This window comes from Sciurus vulgaris (assembly GCF_902686455.1).
Source record: "Sciurus vulgaris genome assembly, chromosome: 8".
Taxonomy (NCBI): domain Eukaryota; kingdom Metazoa; phylum Chordata; class Mammalia; order Rodentia; family Sciuridae; genus Sciurus; species Sciurus vulgaris.
Window position 1 is genome coordinate 60,801,979 of NC_136468.1, and position 14,666 is coordinate 60,816,644.

General features: G+C 33.7%; 1 protein-coding gene across 2 annotated transcripts in view; it reads left to right on the forward strand.

The window, feature by feature from the left end:
- HGF (hepatocyte growth factor) overlaps nt 1-14,666 on the forward strand; it is an 88,102-nt gene that overhangs the window by 40,638 nt on the left and 32,798 nt on the right. For both annotated transcript variants that reach the window (XM_079150558.1, XM_079150559.1), the window contains 2 exons: nt 8,812-8,986; nt 11,080-11,207. In XM_079150558.1, the coding sequence (XP_079006684.1) occupies nt 8,812-8,986; nt 11,080-11,207 (303 nt within the window). The remainder of the gene's footprint in view (nt 1-8,811; nt 8,987-11,079; nt 11,208-14,666) is intronic.

The following is a 14,666-nucleotide window of genomic DNA, read 5'->3' on the forward strand; positions in this document are numbered from 1 at the left end:
GAGCAGTTTTAGAGGTGTGTCCTAGGCAGAACTTTTATAGCAAAGGTTTCTATTGGAGGCATTGCAATGGACTGATTTGTATTGCCCCCAAAGTGAAATATTGAAGCCGTAGTCCGCAATGTGATTATATTTTGATACTGGAATCTTAGGAGGCAATTAATATTAAATGTAGTTATAAGGATAGGCCCTGACCTGGTAGGATTGATGATGGCCTTGTAACTACAGGAAGAGAGATTTCTCTGTTTCTTCTTCATGTGAGGACAGAGGAAGCCAGATAAAGAACAAAAAACTAGGAGTCAGTTGACTGGCACCTTGTGTTAGATTTCCCAGTTTCTAGAAATGTGAGAAAATAAATGACTATTGTCTGAATTACCAAGTCTATGGTACTTTGCCATGGCATCATGAACACATTAGTATAGGTTTGTTGCCATTGTTAATAAATAAGAAAATTCCTCTTAGTGAAAATGAATTTCAGCCTCATTTAAAGAGAATATTGTTATCTTTCAAAATTCAGTGTTTCTGTCTGTTAGCAAAATAATTTTAACAAATCACTTTCCTTCTTAGAGGAAGATGATTGTTTCATTGAGTTTTTTTTTTTTTTTACTTTTTTTTGTGATTCAGGTTTTTGTTGTTGTTGTTGTTGTTTTCATTGAATTTTATTAATTAATCCAAGATCAGAATAGAGATGTGTAGAAAATCTTACAGTCTCTGAGTCAGGAAGAAATAATACTATCAATACCCTTTCTCAAGGGAAAAATCTTTTACTTGGATGTCTTTTCCAAGTCATCTTCTAAGGAATAAGACTATAGAATTGAAGACCTTTCATGAAAGTCTTGTCTCCTGAGCATTTTGTACCAGAAAAGACTTGGACACAGTCCAGGGAAAAGTTTCAGATATGAATCCTGGCTTCACATGGAAGGCAAACGTGCAAGCAATTTGAGGTTTGTATACTGGAGGTCTTTACTACTTTCCCATGTCAATTTTAAAACAAAAAAGCTCTTTAAATTTACTGTGAGCCTGATCCTGCCCTTTGTGGCCCAAAGAGCACAAGAACTGTTGATGGGAGAGTGGCTTTATACCCTATTCTTGCTCTCCAGGGACCATCACAAAGCAAATCCTGTGCTCTTCAGTAGCTGAGAATAAGAAGCAGTGAGTTGGACTGAACAAGTCCAAGGGATAGTCAGGTATTTGTTCACTGGACTGTGAAGCAACTTGTTCTTAGCTATAGAAAAAAGAATAGCAGCAGCTTGTCTCCATTTGGGAAATCTGAATTTTCTTTTTGCAGGGTTGGGATGTGGGGAAGGACTGAAAGCATAAGGATTTACTTATCATCCATATAAAACTTTAGAGCCCAGGTGTGGCTCTTTGTAACATACATGTGCACTTGTTCTCTCAAGCTGCTATTCACAGATACAAAGCTTGATTCACAGATACCATTAGGGCCACATGGCCTCGATGCAAGGCCTGGCCAGCCCTTCACAGAGAAAAGTGATCAGATTTATTGTTAGTGATCTCTTTTACTGATTTCTGTCTCTCTGGGGGTGCTTGTCCAAAGAATGAGATAACAGTTAATGCTCTTCATCTAAAATACATATATAGTCAAACTTTAAAACTCCCTTCTATTATGACAGCACTCAAATAATACAACCAGCAAAGCAAAGTGTTTCAAGAGGCACCCTTGTATTCGGTCATTTGCTAATAGGACAGTGAAAATTTTCAATAGCAAATATTGTTTTCCTTAAAATATTTCCAGACAGAAAACTTCATGTCAATCATCAAAGGAAAACATTCTCTTCTTCATGGGCCATGGAGGATCATATAAATATCTTCACATCTGCTTCCAAAGCATGGCCACTACTGACACCCCTGGCAAAATATTTTATCTGTGAAGAACTCTCAGAAGAGTTCCTGGTATTTTCAGTATGAACTTGGTAGACATACTTGGAAAAATATTTGTGTATTTGGGGATGTTGTATTTTGAAAACATGTTATTTTATCTCAACTTGATCAGTTTCAGCTGACATTTGGAGAAGTTTCTGTGCTTTTCTAACACTTAGTTTGGCCACTGGAGACTCTTCAAAACCCTCCCTTGTTCATGTCTCATGTTAAAAGATTAAGTGCAAAGGAATGCCCTTCCCAATATTTAACAGCCCTTACCAAATCAATTATCATGAAGTATTTGTTTTGCTTTTGCACCAGGTTTTGATATTTATACGGTAGGGCAGCAGAAGGTGTCTATTTTACTGCAGTTAAGAAATAATTCATTTTATTTGGATAGTACATATGTGCGCAGCAAAGATCTAACATTTATATCATGGTTAAATTGTCTATGGATAAATCATTCACCATGGTCTTCATTAGATAGTATTTATTAAATAACTTCACAAAGTCTTATCATAACTCTTATTTAGCAATGAATTATTTAGTAAACTAAATAAATTAATATTGTACTTATAGTTATACTAATCTATCTTTATTCACCTATATTATTTATTCTACACATTGTCACCAGAATTATGTGGTTTTTGTTTATGAAGTTGTTTCTAACACCTGAATGCCAAATGAGATAAATACAGGTAACATTGATTTCCAGCAAGTACTTTGTTCTTATAAATACTAAATGAATAATGCTAGTTGGTGGTCAAAATCATGAGAAAATATTTTTAATGAATTAAAACACAAGAAAAAATAGAAGTTAGCTGGGCTTGGTGGCACACACTTGTTATCCCAGAGGCTTGGAAGGCTGAAGTAGGAGAATGGCAAGTTCAAAGCCAGCCTCAGCAACTTAGCAAGGCCCTAAACAAATTAGTGAGACTCTGTCTCAAAATAAAAAAACTTAAAAAGGGTGTGGCATGTGGCTCAGTAGTTAAGCACCCCTGGGTTCAATCCTTGGTACTAACAAATAATAAGAAAAGAAAAGAAAAGAGATCTCTATCTCTATCTCTATCTATCTATCTATCTATCTATCTATCTATCTATCTATATATATACATATGTAATATAAAGTTATTAAATGCTTATTAAAGTAATAGATTAAAAATAATACTGCTATTAGATTTATTACATCTTTTTATTATTCATTTTTTATTTTTGGGGGATACTGGGGATTGAACTCAGGGACACTCAACCACTGAGCTACATCCCCAGCCCTATTTTGTATTTTATTTAGAGACAGAGTCTCACTGAGTTGCTTAGCACCTCACCATTGCTGAGACTGGCTTAGAACTCGTGATCCTCTTATCTCAGCCTACTGAGCCACTGGGATTACAGGCGTGTGCCACAACACCCAGTTAGATTTTATTATATCTTAATGAAGCTTTTTTACATCTCAATGAGGCCTAAGGAAAATGTATTTTTATTTGATATAATATTGTCTTTGAATTCATATGTAGTGATCTTTGTATTGTATAATTTTGGAAATTTCAAAAAATTTTATTTTCTACTTCCAAATTAGAATATGTCAAATTCTTTCGTCTGAATTCAATTTTTTTTTGTATTTAACCATGTCAACATACTTTGTTCATTTTAGGGACTATGTAGTGACTCTTTATGTCAAGGGTTTTAAAATATGTTAATGAAAGTTTTAGAAAAAAACATAGTTATTCAAATGATGAGGATTTTATACTTGCTGTGTATAAAAGTGAAAAAGTCTAATTAAATTTGGTTGAAAACCTCTGCAGTTGAGATACAGAATTAACACCAACTGCACAGATCTCTGAACTTGACATTGAAATTTTGGTGGTTATATTAGACAAGATATATTTCTTTCAATATTTTTGTACAGATGGGGTCTTTTCTTTAAGATAGGATTTTTCAATATAGATCTTAGAGACCTCTAAAATTAAAAAAATTTACCTTCTAATGAGGAAAATATGTATTTTCTACTAGTCTTTAAATTTTGACCTCTCCATATTTTCTGATATTCATGTGGTTGCTCAAGTTACTCACTACATAGGCCAGGTCTTGATTTTCTCATGAGTTATGATAATTTGTTTATCTTAATAATCTCCCTTTTTATGAAGTATATTTAAACTTGTTTTTGAATTTAAGGCTCTATATATTGCTTTAAAAAGTAGAACTTTAAAAAGTTATCTATGAAAAAATTACCTTGAAATGCCAATCACCCTTGTCAAATAAGAAATTTCAGAAATGAATTTGATATTTGACCTGATATTAACACTATAGGTAGACTGTTACTCCTTCCCCACCCTTTTTTTCAATTCGAAGCTACCTTCACATATAAGAAACAGCCCTCTGAACATGTTTCCCTGTTTATAAATTCCATCACATAGTGACCAAATCCCCAATTACATCTGAATTATTCTGTTCTTTTCTTTGTTTCATTGTCTTGATTGTTATCCAGCAAGTCATACCAAGGTCAGAGGAGCAGAGTATGTTAATTTATGATAGACTTATCCCTGAATTAGGTTTTCAGACAGGAGTGTCTACATCTAGCCAATGGCAGCCCTGGTTGACATCTGGGCTCATTGAAATTGGGTCTGTGGATTATAGGTAAACATACCAGGATAATGCTTAAGAGGAAGGATTCTGTAGTGAACATACAAAACATAACACAATTAAATAGGGAAATAACAGATCTGAGGTGCTTGAGGTAAATTCACTGGAGTGTTTTATATTAGCTGACCCTTGCTATGAACTCCTTTTCCTTGTCAGGACTCTTTCAGTCTTGACAGAGTTCACAAATTTGCTGTCCAAGAGCTGGTGCCCAGGAAGTAGGTGTCTTAGTCTCTTTACTGTTGCTATAACAGAATACCGTGGTCTAAGAAATTTATAGAAAATAGAGGTTTATTTTGGCTCACAGTTCTGGGGACCAGAAGTCTGAGATTGAGAGGCAGCATCTAAGAAATGGCTTCACACTACAGCAAAACAAAATGGAAGACCTCAAGAACAAGTGGGTACAGGGGCAGGAGACAAAGCACAAGGGAAACTGTACTTTATAATGACCCATTCTCAAGAGAATGAACCCACTCCTGCCAGAAAGGCATTGATTCCTCCTACTGACCTAATCACCTCTTAAAACCCCTACCCCCCAGCACTAGCATGATGTCAATCAGTTAGAGGGGATTGAAGGGAGCAGGGGATATGAGGGTAGGAAGGATAATAGAATGAATCAAACATTATTACATTATGTGCATGTATGACTGCATGACCAGTGTAACTCTACATCATGTACAACCAGAAGAATGAAAATTATACTCCATTTGTGTGTGACATCTCAAAATGCATTCTACTGTCATGTATAACTAATCTGAAAACAACAACAAAAAGTCAACATGAATTCCAGAGGAAATAAGCCATATTTGAACCATAGCAGTGGGAGAATCAAGACTTCTTATAATATCCAGTGAATGAATTTATTTTTCTCTTTTTTTCTATCATAGTTTTATAACTAGATGACATCATGACAATCTTGACCCATTTTAGAGTTATCACCCTTCAAAACCTTTCCCCATACATTCAGTCTCTTCAAATCTTTAATCACTTTAACTCAAATCGTCAGAAATATCCTAACTTAATAACATTTATTTTGATGAAATATAAGTCCTCGGAATCTATGAAATTCACCTTATTTTATATTTTATCAAAGACCTTGAGGTGATAATTAAACCCATGAAAGACTTGGGTAACTACAATCAACTTTTTCTATGCAAGTATATTCGAGTAATCTCTCCTAGTCTGACAATCTGGTCTTCCTGAATCAATGCATACAACAATACCACTGTATTTTCATTTTCTAGATTATCATCTCTCAATTAGCTCTTTATAGCTTAATCTCTGGATATTTTTATCTCCACTAGAATTTCTTTTTAATTTAGGATATTTCTGAACCCTGTTTCTATCCTCAAGTAAGAAAATTCAAACATTTTTAAATGAGTTGAAACAAAGTTATTTAAAAGGAATTAGTGGAGAATTATGTACACAGCATATTCCAGTGGTTGGGGTGGTCACTAATGTAATCTTCTCTCATGTTGTTCACTCACAAAGCTTCATAGGAAACTTTAAACTTAGGTTATACTTAGTTTGCTCATGCATAGTTCATGAAACTTAGTGAAACAAAATATTCAGCCACATAATGTAATCATTATTTGTATGAGAAAAATAACTTTAAATGCAATTTAAGAGCCATTTAAATAAATTTGCACTGTTAAATATAGAAAACTTTCATAGGCATCCCTAATCTCTGAAGGCATGTCTAATTCTTTGTAAAGGAGGTACATCTAATTCTAGTATGGAATGAATGAAAAGTTTATTTTAAATCTTAAACCATTCTAGATGGATTAAAAACTTGATTTTTATCTAGAAACATCTTTTATGTCCATTTAATTTATAAAAGTAGCTGGGAAGTTGATATTAACTTTGCTTTATCAAATCATATTGTCTCTGAGAAAACATATGTATTTTAGTTGCTGTAGAATATTTTGAGTTACATTTTCATTGAGTGAATAAAAAACACAAAAAGTGAGAGTTCAGCCAAACATGGTGCACATGCCTGTAATCCCAGTGACTCTGGAGGCTGAGGCAGTAGGATTCCAAGATCACTGCCGGTCTCAGCAACTTAGTGAGGCCCTAAGCAACTTAGCAAGACCCTGTCTTAAAATAAAAAATGACTGAAAGGGCTGGGGATGTGGTTCAGTGGTAAAGTGTCACTGGATTCAATCCCCAGTCCCCCCCCCCCCCCCCAAAAAAAAGAGTCCAATTTAATTTAGTGGAACATACAGATTCAATGCAATACTCATCAAAATACCAATAAAAGTCTTTACAGAACTAGAAAAAAGGTCCTAAAATTAATTTGAAAGAATAAAGAACCCAAAATAGATGAAGCAATTCTAAGCCAAAGAAGCAATGCTGGAGGCATCACGATACCTGACTTCAAATTATATTACAGAGCTATAGTACAAAAATATCATGGTACTGACATATGCAAATGGTGCAGAACAGAAGACACAGAGACAAACCCACACAGATGTAGTCATCTGATCATTGACAAAGATGCCAAGAACATACATTGGATTAAAAAACAATCTTTTTAAATAAATTATACTAGGAAAACTGGTTATCTATATGTAGAATATAGTTCCTTATCTCTTACCCTGCACAGAAGACAACTCAAAGTGGATCAAATATCGAGGAATTAAACCAGAAACTATGTAGCACCTTGAAGAAAACATAGGGTCAGCCCTTCAGCATAGACACAGGCAAGGACTTTCTCGAAATAGGACCTCTAAAACTCTGAAAATAATGTCAGGACTTGATAAGTGGGACGGTATCAAATTAAAAAGCTTCTGGACAGCAAAGGAAACAATTAAGAATGTAAAAAAAGAAACCACAAAATGAGAGAAAATCTTTGCTAGCTACTTTCCCGATAGTGGATTAATATACAGAATATATAAAGAACTTAAAAAAACTTAACACCAAACAACAACAACAACAACAACAATAAAAGAAGAACTACAAATGGTCAATTAATACAAAATGAAGTGTTCAATACTGTTAGCTATTAGGGCAATTCAAATCAAAACTGCATGAAGCATTTATATCACTCCACTTAGAATTGCCACCATCAAGAATACCAACAATAATAAATTCTGGAGCAGATGTGGAGAAAAAGGAACACTTTTCTACTGTCCCTGGGATTGTAAATTAGTACAACCACTGTAGAAATCAGTATAAAGTTCCTCAAAAGACTGGGCATGGAACCACCAGCTATAACACTCCTCAGTATTATTTCCTGAAGAATTAAAGTCAGCATACTATAGTCATACATGCATACCCACTTTTACAGCAGCACAATTTCCAATAACTGGACTATGAACCAGCCTAGGTATGTGTCATCAGATGACTGGATAAAGAAAATGTTTTATACATACACAATGAAGTTTTAGTCATCATAAAGAAGAATGAAATTATATTATTTGCAGGAAAACGAATGGAGCTTGAGAACATTATGGTAACCTTTTTAACCAAGCTCAGAAAATAAAGCGTTGCATATTTTCTCTCATGTGGACACTTGAGAAGAAAAAGGAAAAGAAAGTTGGCAGAAGTGGGGGTGGGCTCTATTGAAAACTGACCGGAGATCATTAGAGTGGATGAAAGGGACCAGGAAGAAGGAGGAGGGAAGATAGGAGAAATACTGGGAAATGGGAGTAGTCAAATTATATTGTTACATAGTGTGCGTGTACAGATATGAAAGGAATACCATCATTATGTGCAGCTATTATGTACCGATAAAAAATGGAAAAATAAATCAAAAGAGCACCAAAAATTTTATTTTAGGAATTTTTTTTCTTAATTATGGAAGGTTACATGATCTTCATGAAGAATGGTAAGCATTGCAGTTAGAATAGGGAAAAAAGCAGGAAATAGGTCTTCCTAGGAACTGATTTGATTTTTAATACCAAAAAGTTGATTTAAGAGAAAAATTTTATATATCCACTTCAAAAGTATTTATCATAGAGAAAACTCAGGATTAACTGCATTACTGACTTTGTATGTATTTAAGCAACTTGATTTTAGGAATAACAGTACAGTCACTTCAGAAATAATACATATTGAGCATATATAAGTTATAGTGTTATGTTAAAGTAAAATGCTTTAAAGAACTATTCAAGAATAAACTAATTTAGGGTTGCAATGAGAGGCAGTAATAATTTTAAGTTAAATTTCTTATTCCAGTTATTATAAAAATAAAAGTGAACAAAACATTATAGTAATGCAAATGCAAATGAATGTTAAGAGGTGGATGACATCTTGAAATATTTTATATAAATTGATATTGCTTTCTACCAATAGCTCACAGTACTATGAATGACACTGATGTCCCTATGGAAACAACTGAATGCATTCAAGGTCAAGGAGAAGGTTATAGAGGAACGATCAATACCATTTGGAATGGAATTCCATGTCAGCGTTGGGATTCCCAGTATCCTCACCAGCATGACATAACTCCTGAAAATTTCAAGTGCAAGTAAGTAAATTAGACTAATGTTGCAAATTGTAGCAGACCCTGTGGTGGAGGTGGGGAATGAGGCAAAATAATTACTTTTTACTGATTTGTGTCATCAATCCTCTAACAGTAGTGTGCCCAAGTATCAGAGTAGTAAAGTGGGAGATTAGTCCTCTAGTCAGAGTTTTTAATTCTTCAGTCTGGAACTTGACCTCACGTAATCATTTTTAAGTCTTTTAGGTAATTCTGATTCAGAGAGTTGAAGGACTATGTTTAGGCACACATCTCTAGGTTGTTCAGATCACAGTTTTGCTCTTGAAAGTCAATTTAATGAATCAATTAGTGGTAATGATAACTATGTGTGTTTGAATCTAGTGCCTTCTTAAATTTTTATATTAATGTAGGAGAAGGGGATTACATATATTTTTCTCTTACACCTTGATTTCAGTTAACTCTTCAAATGATAAGTTTATAGCATAAAGATCTGTGAAAAATATTTTTAATAGCTTAAATGAAGGTTTTAGTTGTTTCTGGGTTTGTGGAAAGTGAAGTGGAACAATAGTTTAGATGAACCAAGCAAAGAAACTGGCCCAGGAAAGCAGTTATGTAGTTGTTAAGTGCCTTCTCCATGGGTACTTTTGGTTTCACCACTTGGTCTTTTGTTGGACAGGCACAGCCACATGCCATCTGTTTTTAAATTGTCCACCTTGTTATGAGGAATGTAAAATGATTGCTTTTGGAATTTATAACACACATGTCACTCATAGTGGCTTTGCTGAAATAGCACCTATAAATAACATATATTAACTTTTAATGAAATAACCAAACATCACGGATGAAGAACTTTGGGAACTAATGGCTCATACACTGGAGAGATGTTTATGGGTGTATATGTGGTTTTGTGTGTGTGTGTTTGTGTGTGTGTATTAGCTAATTCAGTAATTTGTTTTGATCATGAACATATATGTCACATTTTTTGCATTATTTTATAATAATAAAATTTATAGTTGTCATTCTGGTTTTATTTCCCTTATTTCCTCCAGAGCAATTTATTTTCTATTTCTGACCCATGTGTTACACCCCTCAGAAATAAATATCAAATTAAAGAAAGCAAAGGAAATGATAAAATGTTAGCTAAAAGGTACAAAAGGGGACAGTGTCTGTGCCATTCACACTAATTAACTTCTAATAATTGGTAATATACAAATAAGAAGTTGTGTATGTGTGAATATCCAATGAATTTTATCTGTAAGAAATAAAGAGTGATTCTGGGAACTGAAATCATAGAGTTCCCAATTCAAATCTAATTATTAAAAGTTTAACTGTTATAGATTATTGAAATTTAAACCATTCTTTATTAATTTTAGTATTTGGCTTAAATAACTAAACATAAACATCAAAAAACAAAATATGAGATGTGTTAGTCTACTGTTAAAATGCAACTCAACAGTTTGCTCTAATGTTTTTTACTACCTATGATCTAACAAAAAGGGGAGTGCTGGTCAGGTGTCCCTGGTTCTGTTAAGCACTATCTGCCCTAATACTAAGATTCCATACAAGTGACAATTTTGAAATAGAGAAACTACAGTTATAACCATAACTGAATAATACTGCATGTATTATGAATCTCATAATTATGAGTTCATTTTGGTTATTTATAAATAATTCTTTCTGCAAATAAAATAAAAAATCTTGGGGAAAATATTGGGGCAAATCTCTTTACTTTCATTTTTGCTTAATCTAGGCTAACAAAGTGCTTCTAGATACAGATTCTACAGATGATGTTTTGAAATGGTATCAGTTGAGAGTTCAAACCTTGAGGATGAGTAACAGGAATATGGTGGAGCTGCTCTTCTCTTTCTTGAAGCACTAATGTTTGTGTGGAACTCCGGGCCTGTCAAGGAAAGGACAAGTGACATCTGACAGCACTTATTTCAGTAACTCGGGCATTGTTAGTCATGTATACTGAATTCAAAATGTCACAACCATCCTAAGTCCATAAACGCAGAATTCAATTTGCAAACATGCATTCTGGGCTTCTAGGAATGTAATAGCGTTAAGTTTATTGATGTAAGAACTCAGACGATTTATATTACTATGCTTATTCTTAATAGGGACCTAAGAGAAAATTATTGCCGAAATCCAGATGGGGCTGAGTCACCCTGGTGTTTTACCACTGATCCAAACATCCGAGTTGGCTACTGCTCCCAAATTCCAAAATGTGACGTGTCAAGTGGACAAGGTAATAACTGACAATTTGCAGTGTGGGCATGATTAAATTCAGGGGACATGCCTAAGGGAGAGTACATTTTATAGCAGAAGATCTAGTTCTTTTTGCACTGTTCTTTCTGGTTAGCTATGAAGATCACCAAGTCTGAAGTTGGATTTATTTTATGTATTCATTGACTTAGCCTTGATTTGCATATGTACTTACTTATTTATGTGAGTGCTGGGCACAAATCTAGACCTTGGAGATGTACCTGTAAATAAACTAAATCTGACCCCAAAGAACTACCTTCCAATAGACAGAAAACATGCAAAAAAAAAAAAAAAAAAAAAGTAATGGGGCCGTTTTTTTAAGTTTGTGGTAAGCAATACAGGGATCTTCAGCTTAGAGCTAGGAAAGGGAGGTGGTTTTTATATTTTAATGGTCAGGAAGATGTCAGGTTTTAAGGTAACCTTTAAGGAGGTCAAGAAGGAAGTGAGGAAGTGGCATATGCCTTGTGCAAATATATGTACAGACCCTTCTAGAAAAGTAAACCATAACTGCAAATGGCATGAGATGAGGGAGTACTTGAAAAGTTAAAGGAAATAAAATAAGCACATCACGATGGCTAGCACAGAATGAGCAAGATGGAGAGCAGCAAGAGATGGGGTTGTAAAGGCTGTTGTGTCAAAATTCCATCAAGCTTGTAGGACCCAGATGGATTTGCATTTTCATTCCAAAAGGGAGAGGAGACTGTGTTGGAGTGCTCTGAAAAGCCATGTGATCTGACTTAAGTTTTATCTGGATCACTCTGGTGGTCTTATACAAAGTAGCCAGAATTCTTGACAAGGGTAAAGACAAGAGAACCAAAGAAGTAGGTGTTTCAATAGATGAGAATGTCTTGGACCTGGATGTAAGTGGTGGAGATGCAGTGGTGGGGTTTAGGATAAATGACCACTGTAATTGAAAACTTAGGTGCTCTGAAGATAGCTGTTTCAGGGAACAATAGAAAAGTCAGATTGAAATTGTTTAAAAAGAAATAATCTGTTAACGATTATTAATGTTGAACACTTAGCATTTGTTGGTATATAATTAACTGAAAATTATAATTTTTACATGATCATATTCTATTTCAAGAAAAAAAAATTAAATGCTATGGTCTTGGTCAGTCCTAAATCATCTTAAAAAAAAAAAAACCAGTTATTTCATAGATAATTGCCCCATGCATATATCTTCTAGCCTTTAACTTTTTCTCCAGTGCCATTGTTCTTGAGCAACTCTGAAAATAGAGTTGTAGAGGGAAGAGGGGATGAGTCCCTTTTCAGTCAATTTCACTATTCTTTGGCAGACTTTAAAGGTCATTTGGAAATAATGTGGAAACCAATAATTAAAGAACATTTGGTACCAGCTGAGGCTTCTGCATCCTTGTCTCTTTCACTTGAACAATTATCGATAATTTGAGTGATTGAAAAATGAGAATATTTTTAAAAGCTTCTGGTGTGTATTAAAATGTTTTTATATACATATATGCCACTTACAAAAGGATCAGGTAATAGAATATGATAATTTTTGTATTTTGGAGGTTAAGCAGATGTTACTGTTTATCTAATAAATCTATTCAATAACAGCTTAAAATTAGTTTTATGAAATTTAAAAAATTTGTCCAAATCTCAAATTGGCACAGCTGGTATTGAATATGACTCTCCTTATAAGGTCTTTTTAAAGTATTCCCTGTTTTCTCCCTTTAATTCACTTTTTTAACAATATAGTCTACCTGATCAATGCAAATGTGCTAGACTAGATAGGGTACACTCTGTGAAGAAGACACAAACCTGTGACTTAGGAAATTGTTAGACAATTCAACATTCAGCTGTGAAATTTTAACCAACTATTATACCATTATATGATACACTATCAAGCTACTAAATGCATTATTATCTATATATCTATCTATGTATCCATCCATTCATTCATCATATATATGTGTATATTTATATATATATATACTTCCATCTCTCATTGTCTTTCTGTATACATAAATCTATATAAGCATATACATATATAAAAAGGATGTTGCTCTTACACTTCTCAGAGGAATAGGAAATATAAACTTCACATATAGTTTAATGAGTTGGAGACCTTCTTTCAATTTTCAGAACATCTGGATTAAAATGTATACAAATGCCATTCCAATTGAATATTAGATATTTATTAAAAGAAAACAAAAATGAAATTGTAGAATTTTTAAAAATGTTAAAACAATACTTATTAGATTATATGATATACTTAAATCAGTAAAAGAAAAAAATGTAGCTTGAAATATTTATAACAGTATTATAAAATAATGAAAATAAGTGAATGGAATTTCCAGCTAAGAGTTGAGGCAAAAGAAAAGCAAAAGAAAAGAAATAGTGATGAAAATGGAAATATCATCACAGACGCTATTGAAATACAGACAATAATCAGAAATGATTTTGAAAATTTATACCCCAATAAAATAGAAAATCTTGAGGACATGGGCAAATATCTAGAGACATATGATCTACCCAAACTGAATCAGGAGGACATACACAATTTAAACAGATCATTTTTAAGCAGTGAACTAAAAGATGCCATCAAAAGTCTACCAACCAAGAAAAGCCAAGGACCAGACAGATTCTCAGCAGAGTTCTATGAGACTTTCAAAGAAGTAATACCAATACTCCTCAAATTATTACATGAAATAGAAAAAGAGGAAATTCTTCCAAACTTCTTCTATGAGGCTAGTATCACCCTATACCAAAACAAGACAAAGACACAACAAGGAAAGAAAACTTCAGACCAATTTATGATCATAGATGCAAAGATTCTTAATAAAATTCTGGCAAACTGTATACAAAAAACATATTAGAAAGATAATGCACCATGGTCAAGTGTGGTTCATTCCACAGATGCAAAGTTGGTTCAAAATATGGAAATCAATGAATGTAATTCAGCACATCAATAGACTAAAAGATCAAAAAATCATATGATCATCTCAATAGATGCAGAGAAAGCATTTGACAAAATACAGCACCCCTTCATGTTCAAATCACTAGAAAAAATAGGGATAGTAGGAACATACCTCAACATTATAAAGGCTATCTATGCTAAGCACAAAGCCAACATCATTCTAAATGGAGAAAAACTGAAAGCATTCCCTCTAAAAACTGGAACAAGACAGGGATGCACTCTTTCACCACTTCTATTCAACATCGTCCTTGAAACTCTGGTCAGAGCAATTAAAAGAAAGCAATTAAAGGGATACAAACAGGATAAAAAGAATTCAAACCATGCATATTTGCTGACATGATTCTCTAGAGGACCCAAAAAACTCCACCAAAAAGTTTCTTGAACTCATAAATGAATTCAGCAAAGTAGCAGGATACAAAATTAACACCCTTATATCAATTGCATTCCTATACACCAATGATGAATCAGCTGAAAGAGAAATCAGGAAAAATATTCCATTATCAA